The sequence below is a fragment of the Pseudogymnoascus verrucosus genome (assembly GCF_001662655.1).
Source record: "Pseudogymnoascus verrucosus strain UAMH 10579 unplaced genomic scaffold scaffold_30, whole genome shotgun sequence".
Classification (NCBI taxonomy): domain Eukaryota; kingdom Fungi; phylum Ascomycota; class Leotiomycetes; order Thelebolales; family Thelebolaceae; genus Pseudogymnoascus; species Pseudogymnoascus verrucosus.
This window is the reverse complement of record NW_017263681.1, coordinates 113461-127861: the sequence shown is the minus strand read 5'-3', so window position 1 is coordinate 127861 and position 14401 is coordinate 113461. Positions and strand designations below refer to the sequence as shown.

Here is a 14401-nt window from a genome sequence, read left to right as displayed (position 1 = left end):
CGTCAATTGCGGCTAAAAGCCAAAGTTAGATCTACTCCGATAGTATGGCATGTAGTCAGCAATCCCGTCCTGCCCCCACCAGACTATGAACGACGATCATTATTGTTATCGGCCCATATAAAGTATATTTCTTACTTTTTACTGTAGGTAGCAAAACGACGACTCGAGATCTCACATGCCGGCAGTTAGTTCTTTCCCTCACCCGCCATCAACCACCAGTACCAGCACCACCGTTATAATTATTATCATTGTAGCAATTGTAACACGCAGTCAATCCACGATCAATCGCAGCTTCTTCCGCATTAACAATCAGTTTCTTGGCCGCTCCTCCCCTCTCTGCCCCACCACCGCCGTCGCTGGCACCATCAATCACGGATGTCTGCCCTCCGTGCCTTCCCCCCCACTCAATCCGCCATGGCTCGCTCCTCAAGAACGGCCACTGCCAATTCTACCCCTCCATATTATCCAGAAAGAACAAAACCAAGCAACGCTGCAAAATAATCGTCCGTCTCGTCTTTGTGTCCCATCTGCCGCTGCAACAGTACCAGTCACAGTCATCTTCCCCTCAATAATCAGTACACCAGCGTCTCAACGGACAAAATGGCCATCGGTGTCGCGATTATAGGCTCTGGCATCTTTGCCACTGAGCAGCACCTCGTGCGTCCCCACTCTACCCCTCACAACCACAGCATCCAAACTTACCCCTCCTCCAGCCCGCCGTCGAATCCACGCCCGTCCTCAAACTCAAAGCCATCTTCTCGCGCTCCCTCGTCGCGGCCACCACACTCGCCACCGTCGCCAAGGGCGACGTCGACACCTACGCCGACGACAATAATGGCAAAGACTACGCCGCTCTCCTCGCCCGCTCGGACATCACCGCGGTTATCATCGCACTGCCCATCAATGTGCAGCCTGTGTACATCGAGGCCGCGCTCGCGGCTGGGAAACACGTGCTCTCCGAGAAGCCGATTGCGAACGACATTGAAGCGGCCGAGAAGCTGATCCACTTCTACACGGCGATGAAGGAGAAGGGAACCAAGGCGACGTGGGCAGTTGCAGAGAATTTTAGGTTTCTGGCACCTTTCAGGTTTGCTAGACAGGAGATTGAGAAGTTAGGGGGAGTGGTGGGGTTCAGGATTAAGGTGTTCCAACATGTGAAGGCTGGGACGAAGTATTTTGGTGTGTTCATCCCCCCATTGCTGAAGATGAGAGCCCAAAAATGGAAGGCTGGTCCTGAAAGCAAATACTAACTGACTCTCTTCATAGAAACCGAGTGGCGCAAGATCCCATCCTACCAAGGGGGGTTCCTTCTTGATGGCGGCGTGCACTTCACAGCCGGCACACGCCTCCTCCTCGGCTCCGTCAACCGCCCCGTCTCCCTCTCGGCATACACTGCGCTCATCCAGCCGCACTTGCCGCCCATTGACACTGTTAACTCGATCTGGCAGACTGCCAAAGGCATATCGGGGACTGTGCAAATCAGCTTCGGCACGTCGCTGAGCGGGGATGAATACACCATTGCTTGCTACGATGGCAGCGTGAGCGTGAGCAGGGACACGGTTAGTGTTCACACTGGGGAGGAGAAGGACGGCAACGTGACGAAGAGAGTGCTTCTTTCTAGCGGAAGTGGAGTGAAGGCCGAGGTGCAGGCGTGGGCCGAGGGGATAGAGGCCGGGAAGGAGAATCCCCTCCAGAGCCCTGCGGAGGCGTTGGCGGATCTGGAGCTGTTGGAGGCTATGATAAAGAGTGGAGAGGGCGACGGGGTAAAGGTTTTGTTGACGAGACAGGAAGTCTAAAGCCTGCGTTCCTATGTGCTTATATACCCACAGAGGTAGTTTTGACGAGGGAGGGGTAAAGGCCATGTGCCTATATGTTTATATGCTCGGCGGCGGTTGCTGACAGAATCAAAGGGGTGGGATATGAGTATATCGCCTACATCGCTACCCCTGAGGGGCTGGGTCGGAATCATGGCGACGTGGTGCATTACGCACAGATACAGCATTATTCTATAGCTATGACATGGCATTACTCTTTACAATCAGTCACTCACTACACATCCGTCGGCGTGAATCGCAGCATCCCTTTTTCGCAGCGAATATGCAACATGGCTCACAGTTGGTAGAATCACAGGACAGCCAGACAAATTTATATCATTCGCCCTCTATCCTCTATCTCTGACATGCCAATCATCTGCTAAAGTTCAACTTGCAGTAACACAATTACCGCGCTCATCACAATAAACCACATACATCCCAGCCAAACACTCGACAAGCACTATGTGCAAAACAATCTACTCTATCCACCGGTGCGGGCACCCCGCCTCCCCCATCCCGCTGTTCTACCGCTACCGCCCGCACCAGGGGTTAGACGACGCGGAAGCGCGGAGAGGGGCTGAGGAGGTACAGAGGCATCTCCTGTTTGACTGCGCTGCTTGTCGCAAGGAGGTAGGCGAGAGAGGTGGGAAGGGAGGTGGGGGGAAGATATGGAAGCATGGGGGGAGAGGTATAGGGTGCGGGCGTTGTGTTGTTATGTGATGGTTGGATGACCTTGATGCGGGTGAGTTGTAGGGGGCAAAGCCCAGGGGGACGGAGGCGTGGCGGGTGGGAATGGAGTGGATAGAGTGCCAACTGGTTTGCATAACCAAAGGGAGTAAGTAGTCCCCAAAACAATCTGTAGTTTGTATCTACAGAAGTTTTGCTAAGCCAAGCGCCCCAAAAAGATAACAAAATGCAAGCCCACGCCGTATTTCCAGCTCATTCTGCGCCGTATATGCTCCGTTGTCCCGCTTTGTAAACACCTTACGCTAGAATCTATGTGTCGTTAGCAATGGGAGTTGGTATTATGGGGCTAGGTATAGATAGACTCACCGAATTTCATACGACCCCGCTCTTGTCATATACCGCACCCACTTGACGCTTGAGTAATTGCTCTTCTCAAACACCTTCAGGTAGCGCACCAGCAAGCCCGAGCTCGTAAACATGAGCAGGCTAAAGTTCAAGCTCAGCGGCGGCCGCGACCAGGCCTTCTGGTTTGTCATGCTAGTCAGGGTCGCCTCGGCGCTCAGCACAAACTCGTTCTGTCCCGTGAAGCGCGGGATCTTCCACACGATGACGTTCTCACTGGGCTCGTACTTGGCCTTGCCTTGGGTGGAACGCTCGGTGATGCGCGCGGTGTTAAGGGGTGTGGGGATCTTGACGACGACGTTGGTGGCGAACAGCTTGGACCCGTAGTTGGCGCGGATGGCGATGCTGTACTCCACTTTGGTCTTGCCGATCTCGTTGACGATGGCGTGCACCTTGAACGGCAGGTTCACGTTCTCCGTCGCACGGTAGCGCATCAGCTCGAACTCGCCGTCGGGCGGGACGAAGGAGATGATGCGGTCTGTGTCGAACTTTCCCAGCTTCACGCACTGGTGGAACTGGCAGTCCTCCAGCGTCACGCTGCCGGCAGCCGCCTTTGTTGCCTTGCTGCCGAGGCGGTTGCCAGACGGGAGAGATGACAGGCCGTCACCGTCGAGGAGGAGTCGGTCGTTCAGCCCGAACTTGCACTCGGGGGTGCCAGAGAGGTAAGCGCGCATAACGATTTGGCCGTTGACGTCGGCGCGGAGGACGGTGCCGGTCGCGGACATGAGGAGATTGACATCTTCGATTACGTCGACGAATGCTTCGTTCTTGCGGTACTTGACGTCTGCTTTGCGCCATGAGAGCGCGCCCGTGGCCTGCATTGTGATCTTGGCCGAGTCCTCCATCGTCCGCTCCGACTTCACCCCCTCAGTTGTGATGTACATCTTCAGTGTGTCGGTCTCTGTGTTTTGCGGATACCCAAAATCGATAACCTCTGTTCATGATAGTCAGTGTCACTCCTAATTATGTTAAGTCTGAGGAGCAGCGTACCATCTAAGAGCTCGTATACCAGCACAAAGTTATTCTTGACGGCTTCTTCATCGAACTTCCCAAAATATCCCTTCCCAAGCGCAATAAATCGGTAGAGAAACTCAAACACAAGCGCTGCATTGGCATTGCTCTTCGTTATCGCCACCAGGTATATATTCTCATGCTTTACATGACTGAATGTGGTGCTTCCCAGCGTCAATATCGGTGACCGCACCTGCGCATTGGATATGACTTGAATTCGAAATACGTCGGCTAGTCGTGGGCGGCAGTCATTGCGGAAGGCGCGGAATATGAGATTCTCGCCTTTCTGATTAAATATCAGTATGCCAGAAAGCATAGTGACGGAGAAGGGCGTTGGTAGATGGCGAGTGCGAAAGGAGTGCTTATACTGGAGAATGTCCACCCAGGTTTGGCGGGGAGCTTCATCTCGGAACCTGCCGCTACCCCAAGGGCAGTGGTATTGTGGGGAAAGCAGAAAAGGGGCCGACGGGACCGACACCGAGCTATATTTTCAATTCTGAGACAACAAGCTACTAATAAAAAAAGTTTGGGCAGTTTTAGGCAAGGCATTTATTCTGAAATACATATCAATGGCAAAGAGTATCATGCTTCCGCCACATCTACCACATATAAATCCGCCGCCAAAGCTAATCCAACCAACGGACGAAGGGTAATTCATAGGTATACAGGAGATTTTATTGACCAAATAAAGTCGAACACATCTCGTCAAAGCCCATATTAATGGCTCTCTAATTCACAAGTCTAATCGTAGCAATACCTTAAACCAAGTCGCGTCTCACAAACTCCGCGTGGAGAGTCTTGCCCAACATCGCAGGGGATCTCTCGACGATGACGCCAGCAGCCTCTAACGCGGCGATCTTGGAGTCTGCGCCGCCTCGTCCGCCGCTAACAATGGCACCTATTTCCCGTTAATACACGCTGAAGTGTGGGGAGTCTTGACTACGTACCTGCGTGGCCCATTCTGCGTCCGGGTGGGGCAGAGATACCAGCGATGAAGCTGACAACTGGCTTGTTGGCAGTGTTGTACTCGCGCAAGAAATCCGCAGCTTCCTCCTCAGCAGATCCACCGATCTCGCCAATCATGATGATACCATCAGTCTCCTCATCTTCCAAGAACACTCTCAAGCAGTCGATGAAGTTTGTGCCGGAGAATGGGTCGCCGCCAATGCCGACAACCAAAGACTGGCCAAGACCAGCCTGGGTGGTCTGGTTAACAGCCTCGTAGGTAAGGGTTCCTGAGCGGGAGACAATTCCAATGCGGCCGCGCTTGTGGATGAATCCAGGCATGATGCCAATCTTGCATTGTCCAGGGGCAATGATACCCGGGCAGTTGGGGCCAACGAGACGGGTCTTGGATTGAGTCTTCAGGATGTCGGTAATGCGGACCATGTCTAAATATATAAGTATAGCACGGTGAAAGTGAGTATGGGTCACTAACCATGCTGGGGGATACCCTCGGTAATGCTGCATTAACGTCAGTACACACAAAACTAGTTCGGATGATTTGGCTTGAACATACCATACTACCAACGGAATCTCGGCGGCAATGGCCTCCTCGATACCAGCAGCGGCGACAGGTGGTCTAGGTTCAGTCAGTTTGGTGCCGCTTGTACCCCCAGTGTGCGTCTTACGGGACGAAGATAGCAGACGCGGTTGCGCCAGCCTCCCTCACAGCCTGCTCAACGGTCGCAAAAACGGGTAGTCCAAGATGCGTTTGGCCAGCCTTCTTGGGGTTTGTTCCTCCAATAACGTTCGTGCCTGTTAAACGGGGTCAGATATTTTGGCCTTATTTTTGTATCGGGTGAATTCGGAAACGTACCATACTCAATTGCTTGCTGGGCATGGAACCTAGAAGGGAAACATTAGAATATGCTCATCCAGCGAATACTCAATGGGTGGGATGGACTTACGTTCCCTGCTTGCCAGTGAAGCCCTGATACAAAACACGGGTGTCCTTGTTGATCTTGAGGTTGTTGATGGTCGAAGCGTAGGGCGACGTGGTGTAAGCTTGTCTCCGAGTCGCCGCACGGAGCGCCGGCTTTGAACAACGTGTAAGGGCCTGCATCTTGTCGACGACAGTTGGGAATGGATGGATTGGGGAATGTGAGGTATAATTTTTGGACTGCTCAACGAGGGTTCTAGGAGCTTTCCTGTAAGAGACATCAGAACGTGGTTTAGCGTTATTTCGGAACAACTTATGGCCGGCCGTTCCGCTCCATACTGCCGAAGTAACCATTTGTGGCATACAACGATTTGAGCCTCAAAATATTTCGGGGCAACCCCACCACATCAACATACCACAAATACACCTAGAATAGGTTCAACTATTCGGCGTTATATTATATCGTTATAGAGAATACTTAAAACTTGTGCCAGCGAGTTTTATACGACAAACTCCCCCGTGCGGACGCACTTCGAAAGTTTCAACACCAAATATTTAGTTGCGAGGCCATTCTTTCACTGTCGCCACCATGGCGACCGAAACTGCGACAATGCTCATGCCAGAGAAGCGACGCCTCCCAAAAGACCCAAATCTTCCGCCAGAGAATGAACGGTATCTCAGAGCCTGTTCCGATGTGGCGAGCGCGCTCATTCAAGAGCACGAAGCACAGCAGGACCCCTCCAAGCCGAAAAAGGATATCAATTTGAACAGCTTACGAGCAAAAATGTCCAAGAAACACAGATTAAGCAATATCCCGCCTCTTACAGCAATTATTGCCGCTATTCCAGAGCATTACAAGAAATATATCCTGCCGAAGCTGATTGCAAAGCCAATCAGAACTTCCTCTGGAATCGCAGTTGTGGCTGTGATGTGCAAACCCCACAGGTGCCCTCATATTGCATATACAGGAAATATTTGCGTGTATTGTCCTGGCGGCCCAGATTCCGATTTCGAATACTCAACACAATCATACACTGGTTATGAGCCGACGTCGATGCGGGCCATCCGAGCGCGATACGATCCATACGAACAAGCAAGAGGACGGGTGGACCAGATAAAGTCTCTGGGACACAGCGTGGACAAGGTGGAGTATATCATTATGGGAGGGACATTCATGTCTTTGGCAGAAAGTTATCGAGAAAGCTTCATCTCGCAACTACACAATGCTCTGAGTGGATATCAAGGCACAAACGTGGACGAAGCTGTCCAAGCCGGTGAGATGAGTAATATTAAGTGTGTCGGTATTACAATTGAAACACGGCCGGATTACTGTTTGCAACCCCACCTTACCGACATGCTGAGATATGGCTGCACGAGATTAGAGATCGGGGTGCAGTCACTATACGAAGATGTTGCAAGAGATACCAATAGAGGACACACCGTCGCCTCAGTAGCGGAGACTTTCTGCTTGGCAAAGGATGCCGGCTTCAAGGTCGTCAGTCATATGATGCCTGACCTTCCAAACGTCGGAATGGAGAGGGACTTGGACCAGTTCCGCGAATACTTTGAGAGCCCTGCTTTCCGAACAGATGGCTTGAAAATATATCCAACTCTCGTTATCCGAGGGACAGGTTTATACGAGCTATGGAGGACTGGGCGGTACAAGAACTATACACCAAATGCGCTCATCGATATAGTGGCTCGTATTTTGGCGTTAATTCCTCCATGGACGCGAATCTACCGTGTCCAGAGAGATATTCCGATGCCATTGGTGACTTCAGGGGTTGAGAATGGCAATCTGCGAGAATTGGCATTGAGCAGAATGAAAGACTTCGGAACCACCTGCCGCGATGTCCGCACACGCGAAGTTGGAATCAACGAAGTGAAGAATAAGATTCGTCCTTCGCAGGTCGAGCTAGTCCGTCGCGACTACGCGGCAAATGGTGGCTGGGAGACTTTCTTGGCCTATGAAGACCCGAAGCAAGACATTCTCATCGCCTTGCTTCGTCTTCGCAAGTGCTCCCCAACTCACACTTTCAGGCCCGAATTGACCGGCCAACAAACTAGCATGGTTCGCGAGCTCCATGTTTACGGGTCTGCAGTTCCGGTTCATGCCAGAGACCCAAGAAAGTTCCAGCATCAGGGTTATGGTACATTGCTGATGGAAGAGGCGGAGCGCATCGCCAGAGATGAGCATGGTAGCGCAAAGATCAGCGTCATTTCAGGTGTTGGGGTTAGATCCTACTACGCAAAGCTTGGATATCATTTGGATGGTGTCTATATGTCGAAGGATATCAAGAGTCTGGATTGCGATGACAGCGATGACGAGTTCTAAATGTTACATGCTCTGACGATCTGGACTTGGAGTTTATAGTGAATGGGCAATATTCGATGGCGATCGAAGGATTGGAGGGGCGAGGAGTTTGGACATTATCTGCATGGGCATTACGGGACTTGGGACAGACCAAGGGCACGATGAAATCATAGGCTTAAAATATCATATGGTACAAACTTCACTTGAACAACTTGAAGAAGTCAGTCTTATTTATCACCAAACGATTCCTGACGTCTTTGCAAACCCCACCTTTTTCATATTTCAGTGCTTGCAAGGTGTTGGCTTTTGAAATGCAACTTACCTTCTCCCAACTCTTTCTTAATACCCATAACATAATCGAGGCAGTGCTTCCGCTTTTGCGTTTAACTTCACTCACAGCTAAGATCGGTTCGGTAGTCGGTTCAAACCGGCAGAGAGGTTGAAGCTGAATTCACGACGCTTCACCAACTAACATTGTCAACTTACACCATCCATACTACAATGCTTCTTTTTTTCCAAGTTCATCTCCTTCCTTCTTTTCTTCGAACTCACCTTCCGAAAACCCTACATCATATACCAGGCTCTTCATAGAAGTATTTGGGGGGGTTGAATGTCATACTCCTCCTATCACTACTTTCTATCGTCACACAGTCTATTAGCTTTTATTGCTTCCAATATTCTGGTTACCAACTACAACTTCATCGACGTCACCATCGACATACCCCGCTGTTCCTCAAGACACTCCAGCTACCAACTACATCTTCAACATCGTCACCATCAAACCTCAGTACCCATTCATATGAAGTCAGATACTTAAATCTATTCGAGGTAGGAACCGTCCAAACAATCAGTGTCAGTTCGTCTTTACTTTGATCTACTCCGCACAGAAGTTGTTTCTCAGCTTCAGACTCAATTAGCCTTCTCAATTCTTACATTTTTTGACCCTGTTTACCTTTCCTATTCACATCCGAAGGTTTATTTGGACGTCTTATCTATTCAAAGGTTGTGTACTTGTGTTTGGTTTTGGCATTAATGTACTTTGTCGTCTGATGTTATGAATCTTACTGCCGTTGGCCTCTTTGGGGCTCACATGAAAGCCAATTGTTGCTTATTTTATATTATGGTCCGCTCAGGTGGCTGACGTTTCAACACAGATGCCACCAAAACGCCCTAACGAAGGGAGCGATGGCCAGGCAACCAAACGAGCAAAGCCTGGTCAGGCGAGTGACCCTGCGCCAAAGACTGCTTCTGTTCCACAGAGAAAAGGTAAGCATCATTTCCGAACTCATGCTATTTTTTTCCGTTTTCCCGCATCCCTGCTGACTTTGCGGTATAGCAACCAGGTCTACGAAGATAAATGGTGATGGCGGCACCCAAATTTCGAGGTCCAATCCTCCCCCAGAACTTCAACTCATTCAAATCCCACGTCCGACAAAGCCCAATGGCTTTCCATGTTTTTCTGATGGCGACGTGCTCGTTATATTGGATCATGGCGACCTAAAACATCAATTCCGGCTACATAGCCAGGTCCTGAGAAACTTCAGCCCCGTATTTGGCGAATTGTTGTCAGCAAAGCTTCCCGAAAAGATTCCCAAGAGGATCTTAAACGCAAACAAAACCGAACTGGAATTTTGCCTAGAGCTCATCAAGGACCCAGAATCGGGTTGGTGCCTTCAAAGAAGGGTATGTATAAATACGAGTTTTCCCGGTTTTATAACGAATGCCACGAGCATTTTTCTCCTCCTGTTTTTTTGGACATCATGCCTGACAAATAACAGTCTCTCTACAGAAACGCAACCCTGGACAATTCCAAGGCGGTTCCGGCGACTGGAAGTCAAGTGAAAGATTATGACGGAGGTTTTGGCAGTGATGGCAGTTCGGATGATACATTAACCCTGCCGACTGATAGATGGTCGCCTCCACCACCGTTACAGGCGCCTGGCGTGTATTCCCATGGAGAAAATCCCCCTAGGGGATCTGATCGTGATACTTCCCCTAGTCCTATTATAACCCCAAAAAGGTTGACCCTGGCAGAACATTTGGGATCGTCCCCAACTCAAGATCTTGACGTTGATATGTCTTCCGCCTTAGGAGCATCAGGAGATTCGGCCCAGATAGATTGCTCAGGGTGTCCCCAAGCTCAAGAAGACGATGAGATATCTGTTTTTGAGCGCGCGGTTTATAATGGAACGGGCGAAGCATCCCGTGAAAGTTGTGGCTCGACTATAGCCAAGGATAATCAAACTCAAAGAAGCACCTACCCAGATACCAAAGTTGTCAACTCGGTCACAGGAGCAACCATACTTAGTAATGGAGCACCACCAACTCCCACTTATGAACCGGAGACATCTGTGGTTGAAATGAGGCAATTCGCCAGGCCTGAACAGATAAGCGGCGACATTTCAGCCGACATGGAAATTTTGCCAAAGGAAGATGCCTGCGATTCTATTACGAGTCCGCGAACTGAAGCACTCGACAATGAGCCTCCCTCAGCTCCAACCTCAGACTGGGAGTCTTCTTCAGCAGCCGCAACGGCCCCGAATGAAGAGAAAAAACTAGATGGCTCAGAAATGGGGGCTTCTATGAATACGCCGAATATAATGACCATACGACAAGGCGTTGTAGAGAGATTTATCCCTATACTAAACTTCCACAGAGCAAATTCCGCAATATGGACCGGAGACAAAGGCGAGAAGGCTTATTCGGTCGGAGTCAATATTGAGTACGTTTCGGTGAAAGGAGTTCAGGATGATGACTGTCAACTTGTTTCAGTCCATCGAAAAAGTCAATCTGCAGGAGTTTCCCCCGTTATACCCATTTTTAAATCTTGTCTGATGCAGCAACGCAAAATCCACGCTTATGCTTCACTTCTACGTGTCGCGTACTATAAACCCCCTATTGTTTCGCAGAAAGATATAAGCCAAGCTCTTATCCAGTCTGAACATCTGATTGAAGCAGCAAAGTTATATCAAACACTACCAGCCATCGAAGCACATGTTAGCCATTTGCTAGCACAACATGGTCGCTCACTGTTTCAAAGCGTAGCTCTGGACCCAGTTCGGTGGCTCAATATCTCGATTAATCTCAAGAATAAAATTATTTTCCAAGAAGCGATGATACACCTCGTTGGTCGGATTCCGGATGAATTTACGTCAGAGACTTTTTCTGGAGTTCCTCACAATATCCTCAGGCTTCTGCAACGAAAGTACAGGGAAATGGATGAGGAAATTTCTAGGGTTAGCAGATTGCTTTCTGCGGGTTCAATTTATGAGTTCGGGATCAGAGCCGATTTGACCGACAAATCATCATTTGATATTTGGGTTTTGGCAGGCCTTTGGCGAGAGTGGTTCGCCACAAATTTTGAAAAGGCCAAAACTGAAGGTCGTCATCCCGAAGAACCCACGATCCAATCGAAGCTAGGCTTGCTCTACCGAACCATATATGCAGGCGGCGATGCATACCTTCCGAAACAGAAGGTTTTGGATATTCTTCGTCCATTTCAGAAAGACGGTGCAGATCAGACTGGAGGTTTTCTGCAGTGGGATACGGCTGAGTTTGATCTCACTCTGATGAAAGCATATGCCAGAAAAGTGGTGCAAAACCTCTGCTATAATAGGAGTCGGCTAGATCCTTCAGAGGCCGGCTTTTCATACCTCACTTGCACTCACATTGACGACATTGAGTTTCCATGGGTCAATGCTCCGAGAAACTGATACACGCCGTCAACATCCATGCATCTGGCAACAACGATGATGCCTTCAATCGGCTTCTACTGAACTTCTCTTGGTATTCACATTCCAATGAGTCATACTATTTCGGTGGCTAAACGACATTCAAATATTCATACACACGTTTCACATTTTATTGAACTCACGGCAACCAAATATACGTATCCAATATTCGAACTTGACGCAGTCCTTGTTCTCCATTTACTCAGCCGTCTATCATTCCGCTCTATTCAGGCCCGCCCACTCTCTAGGACTGAATTCTCCAAGCCGATTTGAGAAGCAACTAGGACGGCGTTAATCTTCAAAACAGCAAAACAATAGGCCAACTCCTAGGAAGTTCTGATTGAAGCAGGCAGTCTCGCCATATTTCATAACTTTGAAAATATTAAATATAAATACTTTATCAGCTATGTGATGTCCTCTAATTTGTTATTGTGGGGATTTGTGCCTCTAGTACAAACACAAATTCGTCCCGTATACCCTACACACCAACACCCTGGTTCACTGCCCCTTTCTTTTCATCCCCAGAACTTTCGCCCTTATCAATCTGTTTCAAATCCATCACTTTATCTGCCTCTTTCTCTTCCAGCCCATACTCTGTATCGAGCTCTTTGCGTAGTTTGATCTGTTCTTCGCCAAAGGAGAGCAAGAATGGGATTGCTGAGACCCCAAGTGCCACAAACCATACCACCCTCAAAGAGTCGGAATAAACGCCAATGATCTGGCTCTTCAATGGTTCCGCGAACGAATTCACAAAATCCCGTGACCCGTATTGATATGCGTGCCCATGAGAAAGCAGCTCACGCGTCGCTGCGTCGGCAATTCGGTATGAAAGGTTCCCAAATCGGTTGTTAAATACGGCGGCTGGGATTGCTACACCCCAGATGAAGCCTAGGCTGCGGATGAATGCCCATGTTGCGGTCGCGGCTGCTTGATCAGACTCATTTAGTCCGGCTTGGAAGGCGGGAAGCATGGTATTGAGAACCATGCCGCTCCCCAAGGCGGGAATTACTTGATAAATGACCCATTGAGCGGTTGTAGCGTGCCGATTTTGAAGTGCAAAGAGTCCGATGCCAATGGTCGTGATCCCAAAGCCAACCTGGTGCAGAATGCGGTACTTGCCCCATTTCGCAAGCACAACGACGGAGATTGCAGCCCCGGGTATGCCAATGACGGTCATAGGAATCACTTGAACGCCAGCCCGTGCTGGAGTAGATCCAAGGACGGCTTGAAAGTAAACAGGGAGAAAATAAACGACCCAGTAGAGAATAATCGAATTGACAAATGTGCATATAGCGATAATGACCGACGTTCTGCTATTGAACAGGCGATTAGGCATGACTGGTTCGATGCAGAATTTTGATGCTTCGTAGAAAGGAAACACGACGAATCCAAGAAGACCGAGAACCAACGGCACAACGATGTTGTAGGTACTCCAGTCGTACTTTGATCCGCCATCAGTCAATGCGAAGAGAACCGATAGACTTGAGAGTATGAGTATCATATTCCCGATAAAATCGATCCGTCGTAGTTTTTGGAAGAAGGTCATCTCCTTGTTGTACTTTACGTGCAAGGCGACGTATAGAACCACGAAGGCTGCCCCTCCCACGGGGAGATTGATGTAAAAAATCTACAATAATGTTAATAAGGGTAGAAACTCGGCCAGCTTCCGCAGCGGAACATACCCAGCGCCATGATGTTGTCTGGACAATGATGCCACCCACAAAAGGACCTAGAGAAACTCCAACGCTGTAGATAGAGAGAATTATGGCCATATAATTTCCACGTTGACGTAGAGGCACTAAGTCGCCTATGATTACTTCGACAATCATGTTAATGCCCCCACTTCCTATCCCTTGGACACCCCGACCAGCAATGAGCATGGCTGCGCTGTTGGCTCCCCCACATATACCGCTACCAAGAGTAAAAATAGCAACGATGAACAGTGTGACCCATCGTCGCCCAAAGATGTTGGCTAGCTGTCCAAAAAGTGGCTGGAAGGCGGCACTTCAAATATAGGGCCGGTTAGCTAGTTCGTACCATGGCCCGCATCTAACAGGATTTGGTTACCTTGTTAAGAAGAAAATATCGATAATCCAGACGTAAGCCTGGCCAATGTGAAGGTCTTCCACTATGGTTGGCAAGGAGGTACTGACGACTGTATTTTCAAGTGCGACGAGAAGCGATGTAAAGCCCAAACCTATGATGATAGACCAGAATCTTAATCCCCGTTCATGTTTCTGTCCTTCAATAGTGTCGGAATTGCTGTGTCCGGTCAAGTTCGAGCCAACAGTATCAGTTGGCTTTTCAGAGATATTCAGCACACGATCGTCGCGCTGTGCACTAGCGGTGGTAGTCATTTTAGCTGGTCATTGGCAATTGCAACAAACAGCTTCTTGAATTTTGGGAATTTATTTATTGCGCTCCTTTCTATTTAACCTATGGACTGGGTTGCGTCAACCTGTTCTCCCCGAGATAATGTGCGATTCGTAGGATTATTCGGAGGGTTTCACCTCGCAAGTGAGAAAAGTTCGGAGATGCCTGAGGCTATTTAGTGTTGGAA

General features: G+C 49.3%; 5 protein-coding genes across 5 annotated transcripts; 3 read left to right on the top strand and 2 right to left on the bottom strand.

The window, feature by feature from the left end:
• The first annotated feature begins 5 nt into the window (after window positions 1-5).
• VE01_05165 (uncharacterized protein) lies at window positions 6-2558 on the top strand. Its single transcript, XM_018274631.2, has 3 exons — window positions 6-657; window positions 714-1179; window positions 1267-2558. The coding sequence occupies exons 1-3, from the start codon at window positions 601-603 to the stop codon at window positions 1794-1796; spliced, it is 1053 nt and encodes a 350-aa protein (XP_018129273.1). The 5' UTR covers window positions 6-600; the 3' UTR covers window positions 1797-2558.
• A 245-nt stretch (window positions 2559-2803) lies between these two features.
• VE01_05164 (uncharacterized protein) lies at window positions 2804-5979 on the bottom strand (the record flags this gene model as incomplete). The annotated part of the gene is made up of 10 exons (XM_018274630.1): window positions 2804-2810; window positions 2868-3837; window positions 3894-4200; window positions 4694-4812; window positions 4862-5305; window positions 5353-5378; window positions 5434-5496; window positions 5546-5672; window positions 5734-5762; window positions 5825-5979. 10 exons carry the CDS (start codon window positions 5977-5979, stop codon window positions 2804-2806), a joined length of 2247 nt encoding a protein of 748 aa, XP_018129274.1.
• A 195-nt stretch (window positions 5980-6174) lies between these two features.
• ELP3 (Elongator subunit) lies at window positions 6175-8284 on the top strand. Its single transcript, XM_018274629.2, has one exon. The coding sequence runs from the start codon at window positions 6386-6388 to the stop codon at window positions 8129-8131; it is 1746 nt and encodes a 581-aa protein (XP_018129279.1). The 5' UTR covers window positions 6175-6385; the 3' UTR covers window positions 8132-8284.
• On the top strand, window positions 8285-12246 carry VE01_05162 (uncharacterized protein). The gene is made up of 4 exons (XM_018274628.2): window positions 8285-8938; window positions 9265-9376; window positions 9447-9793; window positions 9889-12246. Exons 2-4 carry the CDS (start codon window positions 9265-9267, stop codon window positions 11821-11823), a joined length of 2394 nt encoding a protein of 797 aa, XP_018129256.1. The 5' UTR covers window positions 8285-8938; the 3' UTR covers window positions 11824-12246.
• VE01_05161 (uncharacterized protein) lies at window positions 12047-14216 on the bottom strand. Its single transcript, XM_018274627.2, has 3 exons — window positions 13909-14216; window positions 13524-13845; window positions 12047-13468 (listed from the first exon to the last, which is right to left on the bottom strand). Exons 1-3 carry the CDS (start codon window positions 14196-14198, stop codon window positions 12320-12322), a joined length of 1761 nt encoding a protein of 586 aa, XP_018129277.1. The 5' UTR covers window positions 14199-14216; the 3' UTR covers window positions 12047-12319.
• Between the last annotated feature and the right edge of the window lie 185 nt (window positions 14217-14401).